At 32.3% G+C, this 13,064-nt stretch overlaps 2 protein-coding genes across 2 annotated transcripts in view; both read right to left on the bottom strand.

Moving 5' to 3' along the window:
* LOC113509840 (calsenilin) overlaps nucleotides 1-5,261 on the bottom strand; it is a 162,130-nt gene extending 156,869 nt beyond the window's left edge. Inside the window, exon 1 of the mRNA XM_052899418.1 lies at nucleotides 5,172-5,261. Within this exon, the coding sequence (XP_052755378.1) occupies nucleotides 5,172-5,261 (90 nt within the window). The remainder of the gene's footprint in view (nucleotides 1-5,171) is intronic.
* A 2,738-nt stretch (nucleotides 5,262-7,999) lies between these two features.
* LOC128201645 (uncharacterized) lies at nucleotides 8,000-12,198 on the bottom strand. The gene is made up of 2 exons (XM_052899231.1): nucleotides 10,662-12,198; nucleotides 8,000-10,137 (listed from the first exon to the last, which is right to left on the bottom strand). Exon 2 carries the CDS (start codon nucleotides 10,130-10,132, stop codon nucleotides 8,261-8,263), a length of 1,872 nt encoding a protein of 623 aa, XP_052755191.1. The 5' UTR covers nucleotides 10,133-10,137; nucleotides 10,662-12,198; the 3' UTR covers nucleotides 8,000-8,260.
* Between the last annotated feature and the right edge of the window lie 866 nt (nucleotides 12,199-13,064).

Below are 13,064 nucleotides of genomic sequence, written 5' to 3'. Positions count from 1 at the left end.
AAAATATTCCACGGGATCAAACGCCAATTTTTTTTACATTTTTATTATTAATAGTAAAAACAAATATTTAAGTATCACTTTATAATTTATTATTATATATTAATTAAAAATGTTAATATGTATTCTATTCAATCTTAATGGATGAAGTAATTATGATATTTTATCCGGCACCTTAATAATGAAAATATTCGACCGGATCAAACGCTAGTCTATTGTACATTTTATTAATAAAACATTTTTATTAATAAAAATGAAATCACTTTATTATTTGTTATTAGAAATTAGTTAGGAATGTTTTTTTTTTACAACACAAGGGGCAAACGAGCATGCGGCTCACCTGATGGTAAGTGACTACCGCCGCCCATGATCACCCACAACACCAGCGGCATTGCAGGTGTGCAGTTAGGAATGTCAATACGTCTTCTGTTAAAACTTAATCCAGGATTATAATATCTTTAGTTGATTGATTTAAGTTACTAAATTTGTTCTGATTTCAAACATATGTGTATAAGAACTATCCTTATTAAATCAGCCATTAATAAAAAAAACGCATTGACATATTATCGTTATTTTTGTGATGTAAGTAGTATAAATATACTATCCATGTATCTATATATCTAAACTTTGGATAAATAGAAGGAAAGAGTAAGCGTAAAAAAAGATCGATAAGTTGTGTGAAAATGAATGTTAGAGGTATGAGAGATTATTGAGATGATGACCATAATTAAAGGGAAAAGATCAGCAGGACGATGAAACAAGTAAATGTGTAGACAAAACCATTCAAATATACGAGTAATATTGGCATTGAGTTGCGTCGCTTACGCGTCGCTATGCATACTTATTGTTTGTTTTCTTAATATATTGAGTATATTTCTATTAAATATTGTCCATATTTATATAAGCAAATATTGTTTATTTATATACTCGTAAATAAAAATCAGTTATTAAATGTATGTAAGCGAATTGTCTCAGAACGGCTGCACTAATTTAGCATTTTGTTGTATTGTCCGGATAACGTCTGTAGAAAAGAAAATACTTGAAAAACTTTATCGAAAAGTAAAAAAAATTGTTCATCCGTATGAAGCGGGTGACCAGTAAGACATAAAAATATTCACGCGTGGTCGAGCGATCGGAGTCCAGCGAATTGACGTATCAAACGTCAACGATATTGGATGGACTCAGATCAATTTATTCTATCATCAAGATCTGGACGTGCGAATACGTGCGTTTTCGCGCGATGGCTCACAAATTCGCATTGCGTCGTTACACCTCGTTGGGCGTCAAATAATAAAGTTGACGCTCTTTATAATGTATGTTACGAATTACGTACGGAATTCTAAACCTTGAAACATAGCATCAAAATACATTTTAGTACAAAAACTCATTTAAAAAGCGTAGAGTTTCATTAAAGCAAATAAAGAAAAATATCCAACTTGTCGAGACTTGTTCTCGTCTTGTTATACAAATAAAATTCTCTTTGATGAAGTAATCTTTTAGCAATGTCCTTCTACGAGAAGTATATTTTTTAGGCTTTTATATTTTGCACTGTCTTCCATCGAGACCGGTATCATTATTCTTCGTTGATCAATAAATGGAATAACTGTGCCTAAAAAATTTTATCGAAATCTAGGTTCAAGTCAATTTGTTCTACAATTGTTGTGTTTAGTGAAGTGTGATTAATGATCTTGATATTTTTCTTAGAATAGATATTTGGCTCGAAATTTATTCATATTTTATGGTAAGAAATCATTATCATCATATCATCAGGCTTTAATTGTCCACTGCTGAACATAAGTCTCTCCCTAGGGGGTTTTGCCAGTAGGTGGCATGCTTGGTAAGAAATAACAAATGTTTTTTTCCGTGATTCAGTACACTGATTCAGGTCCGTATAATGATATTAGATATTAATATGGATATTTATATATATTTTGTGTCAGGTAGAATATGGAAGAAGTTAGGAGAGAAATGGATTGTCAGTAAGGGGGTCTAGATGCCCCATTGATAGCAATACCTCATTCGGCAAATTAAGGTGAACTCCATGCGGTTCCCCTTGGAATCGGAAGCGAATTTACAATTATTAACCACGATGGGCTAACCGACCTGCTTCATCACCACCTGTCATCCCACTCTGGTGCCCCGCCAGTGCATACCGATAAAGCACAAGGTATCATTATTTCATTTTCACTCATTAAAAAAATGGGTGATATTTGAGTATATTACAGTAGTAGATAATTACAAAAATTAATCAAAGATAATATTAACATTGATCTTCGTTAAATATTTAAATATTTCCACGGAAATATTTTACTGTCGTGACTCTGAAAAGGAGTAATTTATGTTTTACAATATTCCAAGAAATGATACCTCATTTTATGACAAATAGATGTTTAATTTAAAGTTACATCTTGCTCTTTCTCACTTATAAGCTTTTATTTAACTTACATTGTACCTTTTTTGTTTAGGTCAAATCTTGCAAGCTGAATTAGAACCACCTCTTTACATTCGACTGACCATATATTTTTCGTGTTAGTGACAAAACAGTAGGCAATATTCAACACTGTAATATTTTCAAAATGGCCGCCGATACAAGATGGCGGGTCATGGATTTTTTGAATTTCCTTTTTTTACCATCAAATAAAAGGGCTTGAAGAGTAAAAAAAAAGGTTAAAGCGACAGTGACTAAACTCATCAAATTCAACATGGCCGCCGATTCAAGATGACGGCTTAAATTATAAAAGTTTATTTTTAAAGTGTTTTCAAACAAACTTTTTTTAATTATCGCTGAATAATAAGAAATAGTTTGAATGGTTACTTTTACTTACAATCAACGAAGCTCATTTGTGATATTTGTCGTTACTGAAACAAAAGAAATAAATTCATTAATAATGTTTGAAATGGGTATAAAGCTAGCAATGTAGGAGAATAATATTTTATTAACTGGAGTTAATATACCTCCTTGTTCTATCAATATATATGTAACGTAAAACATGTGGTAGTGAAATAGATTGTAGTGACATTTACACAAGCAAATGTCATGTTTAACTTAATATTAATGTTTTACAAGTATTCGTAATGTACACTATATAAGGAATATATTATGTACCTTTTTGTATATTAATGCGTGTAAGAATTAGTAATAAAGCCCTTTTATAATTTATAAAATTTTATTTGGCCGGCAGCATACCTGCAATGCCTCTGGTGTTGCGGGTGATCAAAGGAACGATAGTCACTTACCATCAGGGGATTCACATGTTCGTTTGCTCCCGTTTTAAAAAAAAATTCGTATTATTGTTTCTAAATAACTGTGTTGGTAGATAAAGTATTTACCCGTAAATTTTAGAGGAATGAAATTATTGAAAAAATGTTTCGAGAATAATAAAATAGATATGGATTAGTTTGGGTAATTTTTTTGACAGTTCGGGTAAATTATATAACAGTATATAATTATTATAATAATAATTATATAATAACAGTATATAATTATTATAATTCTACAGAATATTGTACCAACAAAAAGGAAGAAATATGAAATATTTTCGTCGTCGTACGAATAGTGGTTATTTACATGGTATGATATAGTGAAAACCAACAGGAGTGTGTGATTGGGTAAAAGTGATGAAAATTGTATTGATTTGGTGAAAACATATTTGAAACTAGCTGTATCTCATGGCTTCACCCGAGTAAATCAATACATGAAGTATCTATGCGCTGAGTTAGGATATACCGTGTACCAAATTTTATTCAAAATGATGTAATAGTTTTTTGCGTGAAAGAGTAACAAACATTTATTTATACACTTATCCATTAATGATTACAAGCGTTTACATTTATAATATTAATAAAAAAAGAGAGAGGATTTGGATAAAAAAAATCGCCTTTGAAAACGCTGCTAAGCAATTGCCTGAACATGCCTTCAATTTTCTCCAAGAATATCACGGTCGTGACCGTGCATGTTCGTGTGCAAATTTCTGTAAATTTATTAAAAGTGGTTTTTTTCTGTTATATCATGGCGGTACGATTATACCGTTACAATAGAATAGTAAATAATATTCATTATCAATAAAATAAGGTATATATAATAATATATAAAGTACATGAATGGAGTACTTTTATATAAGGAAGTATATAGACTATGGTCACTGTTTACCATCAGACGAGCCATTTGATTATTTGTCATCATAGTAGTATAAAAAAAGCACGATTTTATAGCGATACTATTCAGCTATATAGTGACATATACCGTGCCCGTATAAAATGTCACTAGTCGAAAATGACGCCAGATTTACTTAGAACCTTTTTTGTATTAGAATACTTGTGTTTGTAGTTTTTCTCATAAGAACAAAGTACGTCTAGTGGCAGCGCAGATATCATAGCAGTATTAGTCCCTTGAGTTCAAAGTGGTCGGTCTTAAAATGGATAATCTAGTCTGTTGTGTACTTCAGTTGTGTTTGGACACATTGCATTACAGCGGCAATCATTTCTTTGATCCTTCCTCAGTTTTAATGTGTTAAAATATAATTTATTCACAAACATATATTAGTATGTACTAACTTTCAGAAGTGCGTGATTTACCTCACGATACAACCTAATGGTGATTGTTTTTTACACATCTGATGGAAAGCGTTAATCGTTTTCTATAGACATAAATAATTATTAAATTACAAACTATATTATGATTCATATGATAACCCACAAGTATTATAACTTCTGAGATCTATATCCTGTCTTTCTAGTGTTACATACTTCAAATTGAAATGTAGGCATATTAACAAATTTGTTAGGTAGCAGTGTTACAATGAAAAAAAAAAGTATTTCAAAGAATTTTAGAAAAAATAACGCTTATATACCGAGTTGTTGTATCAGTCTCCTCCTTTTAATGAAGTAGCAAATGATATTGGTAGCTAAATTTTGTTATTTCAGAATACCAATTATTTAGTCAATGACAGTTAAATAAAAATAATAAACGGTTCTAAACAGAAGAAAACCATCCTATATTATGATATAAGTCAAGGAATATGATAAAATTCGTGTTATGTTATTTATAGTGATTTTTGAGGAACTTATTACATGTGTGGGCGAAAAACTAAAAGTCCAAGGGTCGGCAGAGAGGGCGGTTAACGATGACTTTCCTAGACCGGTATGCAGTTCGCAACAACTTAAATTAATCGTACCTCTGTGATGTGCTGGTTCACCTGCCTCCTGGGTTTACTGTCTTTCTCCACGGCGCAGCTAAGGATCCTCACGGGCTCCGGAGCACGCATAAATGTTGTATTTGTATAGGGTGGCGTGATGTCGGGTACTTCACATGTCCATGACACACATATCAGTTTTTCATTAATAGAAACTTAGTCTTATTATTAAATATAATAAGTTGCACACAAAACCATGTCGTAGCAAACTATGAATTTCACTTAGACGTCCTTTATTATAAAACAAATACACAAAACAGAGCGTATGCTGCTAACAACTCATGATCACTTTTCACGCCAACGCCATATTACTTTTTTTCTTTTTTTTTAGTACGTTTGTTCCGTTGTGGAACAGGCTAAGGTCGGAGACCATGCTGCCTAGTCTTCAATATGATAAATTGTCTGGAATATTACTTTTTTTTTATAAATTTGGACGTAGTTGCGTTCAGGTACTATGCGACAGCACTCTTTTGTGTGGTAAAATGACCTTTAAGCCGTGCGATGCAACCGGTATCGGATTATCACCATTAAACTAGCCCAAACATATACGTGATGTCATTGTGATTTAAAAATCACATTTTTCACTTCTATCAATAAACAAAGTCTAAAAGTTATAGGATTTTTAGAATCTGCATATTAAACTATGCCAATAATATGAATTCATTAATGTGCATCACTGGCTGATTGTTCTGAATTACACTTTAGGCATAAATTCACAAATATTAATTGGGTTTCTCTGGCACTTGTCTATGATAATTGGTATATTATACTACTAGATGTTTACCATATTCGCTCGCACGGAATCCGTTGTCCCAGTTCCCATAGGAATCTCAGTAAATTCTTTCAATCTCATAAGACATTCCTGCTTTATTATTAAAAATTTTAGCATTCGAAATGCAGGAATTTAGGTTGTGTATTTTTAGATTAATTAGAGAAAGGATATATTGAAAATATTATATTTTTTTATTTGTTTTGTTTAATGAACCTATCTGTAGAAGGAGAGAAAAAAGTTTTCCACGTTGTCTATTTTCATAGAAGTCCAATAGTCGATGATAATAATTAGAATATATATTGTATTAATTAGCCTTTCAGCTGCTTTGTAGCTCAAATTCTGCCTAACGAACTTCATTAATGTGCTAATCAATGGAAACGTGATTAAAATATTAAAGTACTATTTCAAATAGACTTGTATAAAGCGGTTTAATGAATATTATATTAAATATGAAATCAAATTTAGGTTCGACATTTTATCAATGTACTATTGTATAGAATTAAATTGAGGTTTGTCTGTAAATTGACAATAAATTTATAGAGACATAAATTACATTATTATTATATTATTATTAATGATTACTATATAGTCATAGTAAAGACATATAGATACGTAAATGAAAATAGTAGATGGATACTCAGTATGTATTAGTGTTTGTTATTTATAAATCGGCTTTAAAAGAAGGAAGTTCTCAATTTGTTTTTTTTTTTTTATGTTTGTAACAAATATAACACCGTTAGTTAACTGTCAAACTGTTAAACTGTCTTAGAATTATTTTTTTCTTGTTTGAAAGGAACTAAAGTAACTAATCTGTAAGGTGTAAATCCTTACAGATTAGTCCTATAGAAGTTTTATCAAAATCAGTTCAGTAGTTTCGTTAATCAAAATAACTGGTTTTGCTTCAATTGAAGTCGGTTTTGTGGAACACAATTTTACTTACTTATACCGTAGATAAAGTAAATAATTAGTACGTCATAAATAATAATTGTTTTTTTTTTTCTATATATTGGTGTGTATTGTATAATCATCTTCCAACGATGGAAAATAATGTTTACACGCATTAGAGAAATAACAACTTATGACTATTACACCCGATATTACAGTTATGTGTTTATTATTTTTGTTTTATTATCAAAATAAAACCATACACACGTCAACTTTAAATTGGGTACAGTGGTAGTAGTACGAGTATTATCCGAAATAAACATTTCCAGCGCTGAATTGCAGCGGGATCTGTGTCAAGCGACTTTGGGAACCCTTCAGCTCTCTCCGACTCGCCAATTACCCGGAGGAAACAACGAGTTCTGCTACCGAAATACAAAACTTTTTACGACTGAAAAGAAACCGAACGCTCTTAAGAGTCAGGTCTCGCAATCATCGCCGTGAATGATGAAAGTTGTTCCGAAGACGTATACGTTATTTCCTTTCAACAAAAGAATCGAAAGAAAAGAGTACTTTACACTGTAATATTCAAATTACAATGCGACATTAACAAAGGAAGGAACTGGTTTTTTTTTCGTGTTTTTATATGAACATTTTCTTGATTCTTAACTGATTTACTTACTGAAATTAAATCATCGTTATCATCGTCATATCAGTCATTAACAGTCCACTGCTGAATATAGGCCTCTCTCATAAGGGGGGTTTTGCTAGTAGTTGCCACGCTTGATAGACGGGTTGGCAAACGCAGTAAGACTTTTGATGACGTTTTAAAAGGGACGCTGCTGCCCATCTCTCGACCATCAAGTTCCCTTGCCTCTTATAACACTCACGGAAAGAGATGGTACATTCTATGTTGGGACCACACGCCTAACTAAAATACAAAAGAATATTTTTCTCTAAAGCAGTGTTTTTTTCTTATTATTATTTATTTACACGTATTTCTTTCAATGAATTAAATGTATACCTTAACATAGTTATTTAAATTCATATGAAGCTTTTTACTATAGGTATATATATATATATATATATATATATATATATATATATATATATATATATATATATATGTAGGTTTATATCTGAAGATGCAGTGTAGGTAGAGATGGGCAATCCACCTGGGTGGGTTTAAAGTCTGGTGGGTAAAAACCGGGTGTTTTGGGTTTATTGGGTTTAAACCCCATAAACACCCAAATTTTTGGGTGTTTATGATTTTGTACTTCATCATCGTCATCTCAGCCGCAAGACGTCCACTATACTGGACATAGACAATATTATTATGCAGCCTACAGAATAAAAAACTTTTAATTTGATTTTGAGTTTATTAAGAAAGAGATGAAAGTAAAATGTAAAACTACAGTCAATCACTGTCAGATTCAGAGTTATTACAAGCGATGAATTGTATAGGTTCGATAGGCTCTATTTCGTCTAAACTGTTATGTTCATTTACTTGCTCAATGAAAGCTTCTAAGGTATTTTCTTCATTAAACTGAATGTCCTCGCATTCAGCTTTATGTTTAAGATTCCAGTTATAACAAATGAATGAAATTTTTTCAGTTCTTTCAGTTGTAAGTCGATTTCTTTTGTTATTATGTATGTAGCCTTGGATACTAAAGGAACGCTCAGTGGCTGCCGAAGTACAGGGAGCTGATAGAATACGAATCGCTACTTTGCTTAACTCAGTGGAACCACAAATACCTTTCCACCATATTAGGGGCTCAATGCTATCTAATGAGCTCCATACAAATCCTCTGGCCCAAAAGTTTTCTTTAGCTTTATAACACGCCAAATCTGCCATTACATTTGACAAACTTAAGTGTTGGCTTAAATTGTAGATAAACTTCATACCCTTAAGTTCTTCCTCTTGAGTAAGTTCGACTCCTAGAGTCCTGGGGTCTAGAATATATGCTGCAAAATGTATTGGCCTCATTGCCATATTGCATCTTGAAGATACTGATGTTAGAATCTGCTGTTTGCTTTCTTCGCTCAATGTCGAAATCTCATTTAATGCAAAACGTATCTTAGCTTGTACATCTCTAAATGTAATGTATGTGCGATGCAAACGATTCTGGTCGCTCTCTAAGTAAAATATGCTTTCAGTGACTGGTTCCAAAATACTTATACATTCCCCTGTCTTCGTCCAGAAATCATCACTTAGAATTAAATCTTTAATATCTCTTGAAATTACCACATCTTCTCTAACTGTTAATATTTGCAAAGCTATCTTATTTGCTTTCAAACTTTTTAACGAAGTAACATGACTTCCCCATCTTGTAGCACAAGGCAATTTTAGTGTTTGTGTAGAATCTTCACCCTGCCTTGATTTTATCAACAAGGAACTTAATCGTTGACTCCTTTTAATAGTTTTTATTATATTTATGGCTTGCATAATAAACACAGTTACTTCTTGTATCTTTACAATATCTTGGCACAACAAGTTAAGGATATGTGCACAGCAACCGAGAGGAACAACATGTGGATATTTGAGTTTTGTTAATTCGAATGCCTTTTGTATATTTCTAGCGTTATCGCCAATAAGTACAAGAAACTTATTTGCTCCATACACTTTCATTACTTTTTCAACTTCTTGGCTAAGGTATTCACTAGTGTGAGGATTACTTTCTGTATTCAAACTTTTAACGTATGCAGGTTGAGGTTTTGATATAAGAAAGTTTATTATTCCTTCATTTCTTAAATTAGACCAGCCATCGCACTGAAGGTGTAAGTAACTACAAGCATTTAGTTCCTCATTTAACTCAAAACGCATTTCTCTATATATTTTATCTAAGTATTTTGTCGCTAAAGCTTTACGTGAAGGTATTTTAAATTTTGGTTGCAATTTTTCGAAAAATTGTATCCATAAAGGATGTTGCACCATCGATAATGGCGTCCCTGTTACAAATATAGCTCTCGCTAATTCTGTTTTTATATGATCATCGGTGTCTTGAAACTCAGCATTTATTGTAGTGTTAGCAGACGACGAGGGGCTTATAAAAGAATCATTTGTCTCTATCTCTGACAGTCCAGACATTTTGGTTTTGGACGAGCTATCTTTTATAAGTTTCATAGAGTCTTTTAATGTTTCTGGAGATTTTGGACAAGTGATAAGATGTTGAAGCATTTTGGCAGCATTACTGAATTTGTAGACCTTATTACAAAGCTTGCAAGAAACAGACTTGTTTGGTAAAGTACGGTAGTGCTCCCATATGCGTAAATCTTTAGGTCTCCCCATTGAACCTAAAAAAATGAACGATGATTAGTTGGTCTGACGAAAATTCAACAATAGAGTGCCTATTTTTTTACAATGATTATTTCTTGTTATTTACAATAAATTTATTAAAAAAATAATAAAATAAATACAAAAAACCTTTGTAAAATTACATCTCCTCGGAGGATTAAACGCAGACGCTAGTTTATTATCGTATTGTTCTGTATTTTTCTCAGCAACTTCTTTAATTCGATTAGGTACTTACGCATATTATGTTAAAAATAAATATCTAGTACACATCTTAGGCTATCCACCATTATTATCCAATGACGACTCTCAGCTAACTATGCACTATCATCCAAAATAAACGTGTATGGAAAATTTTATCCCAGTCGGTTGAGGATTGAGGATAATTGCATCAACATACGAACATACCTACATACTTTTATTTACATAACGCAAGCTAAATAAAAGCTTGTAATAATACATCTAATTTTAAGTTAAAATTGTTAAGTGATCATGATATAATTGTATCATTCAAAAATCCACTTACCTTTAATTATTTCTTGTTAAGTATAAATATTATTTCAAATCTGCTCCCTTAATATGCACTTTTTTACTGCTTTTCCTACCTAACACGTTACCAGGAAGTCACGTTACCAGAGTCAGAGTAATAGTGAACACGTTTGACAGTGATTGTCGTCGCCTCATATTCAGCGTCGACGAATAGGGGAATCCCCAGTCATAATGTATTGCATGCGTGGCGGTCTTACTTCAAATCCATAAACAAAGAGATAATTACAGAACTCGATACTAGATGGCGCTGTTTTTGTTTGAAGAAAGTTTGCGGGCTAAAATACATAGAATTTCATCAATGACTTCCACAAAGAACAACATTTCTGTTTTTTCTAAGTCCGTATCTCTTCCGTATATTTCATAAGATATAAGCTTGGGCTACATTGTTATGCAACGTGATTTTGTCGCTGTCTTGCTAGCAGGGTTGACAGATATACGATTTAAATCGTACTCATACTATTATTTGTCTATTTTTTAATGTACGATCGTAAAGATTATGATCGTAATTCGCACAAAAACATACGACTTTTTGGTTACCTGGCAACATTTTTATTATGAAACGAACATGCTCACATCATCAGTCACATGCAACAATTTATTGGGGTTTTCCCCTTCACATCTGGCAGTCCTGCTTGCTAGAATATAGGTAAGTCAGCCACAGTTACTGACGATCGATATTTAAAGGGTATTGTTTTTGTGCTAAATATTTCATAAAAACGTTATTTAATACTTTGTGGATTATTAATTTAGTTGATAATCACTGGAAGTAAAATGGATGCTAATTTGAGAGATCAAGATCTTCGTATAAAACAGTTAATAAAAGAAAATCTACGTAAGTACTCTTTTTATACCTAGGTAGGTAAGGTATAATAAACACAAAAGGTACTTAGATCGCGTGTGTTCGAAGCATTTATTCTAATAAATTTAATTTAAAATTGTAGAAAGAAAAAAATGTCTGCCAAGCCGTAGCCGAAGCCGATCTCCAAATATATTTGGCGATAGTGAGACCCAGTGTCCAGATGATTTACCCAGCGTCGTCGCAACAAAGAAAAAAAACGAGGATAAAGTAAAAGAAAATTTACTGAAAGAAGAAACAAACTGTTCTAAATGCTTAATTTATGGAGAAGAGGATAAAAGAAATGAGTATTTCGGACTGTTAGTGGCTCAAGAATTTAAATATATACGGCCATGTGTGCGAACGAGGTGTTATGAAGAAATTTTAAAGTATCTACGGGAAGCAAAAGGCCAACATGTTGATCAACTGCAACATGAAAACACTGAAAATTAATTACTTTCATTTTATTATATATAGATTTTTAAAATTTCCTGAAATATTATTAGTTAACGTTTTATTTAATATTGTAGAATTGATCAATACAATTTATAAAAATAATTTATTGGTATTACTTACATATTTTCAAAAAAATACGTAAAAACCTATTTTTTTGGGTGATTATGGGAGTTTATGGGTGTTTATTGGGTTTTTACCAAAGCACCGGGTTTAAACCCGGTGCTTTGCCCATCTGTAAGTGTAGGTAACCTTAATTCATATAAATTTCATATTTCGTTAAAAAAATCTACTTCTAAACCTAATTTATTGTCTGGGTATGGTACTAATTTATTTATTGCGCTACATCAATCTCACTTTATGAAATAAGAAAATAGGTTTGGACAATCAAACAAAATTACTAACACAGTAATGATTTAAGAAAAATATAATTATTTAAAAATAAAAAGGAACATAATCTAACCTGTATCATATAAAAAAGTTAACAATTTGCGGTGTCATCATTATCATCATATTAGTCGTTATCTGTCATTACTATATCTTACCATATCAGTCATTAACTGTCCACTATTGAACATAGGTCTACCCCATAGACTGCCCCATAAACGGCCCAGAGCCACCTGAATCTACTGACTCCTTACAATACATTTGAGATCGTCACTCCATCTCGGGTCGTCATCACATCGTCATAGTCGTAGAATACTGACGGAACTTTATATGTAATATTCGTCAGATCCGTCAGTATTCTACGACTATGACGATATATTGTGTTGGCCCGTACAAGGTCGCCACTAAAGAACGTTTCTTCCCCATCGGTTGTCAGTACTTCAAGCCACCTTCAAGTGATTAGTCCATTGCCATTTCAGTTTGCTTATCCTTCAGATTGTGTCAGTCACTTTGGTTTTTCTGGGAATATCCTCATTTCGGATTATGCAAAGAAATTCCAAACATTCTCTTCATGCTCGCTGAGTAACTTGAAGCTTTTGCATACGGGCCACCGTGTAGGACCATGTTTTCATTTCGTAGGTCGTGACTGGTAACACGCACTGATAAAAGACCTTCGTCTTAAAACTTAGAGGTATTTTGGATTTT

Source organism: Galleria mellonella, unplaced genomic scaffold, assembly GCF_026898425.1.
Source record: "Galleria mellonella isolate WM207_F2 unplaced genomic scaffold, CSIRO_AGI_GalMel_v1 utg57, whole genome shotgun sequence".
Classification (NCBI taxonomy): Eukaryota; Metazoa; Arthropoda; class Insecta; order Lepidoptera; family Pyralidae; genus Galleria; species Galleria mellonella.
This window is presented reverse-complemented; position numbering and strand designations above follow the sequence as displayed.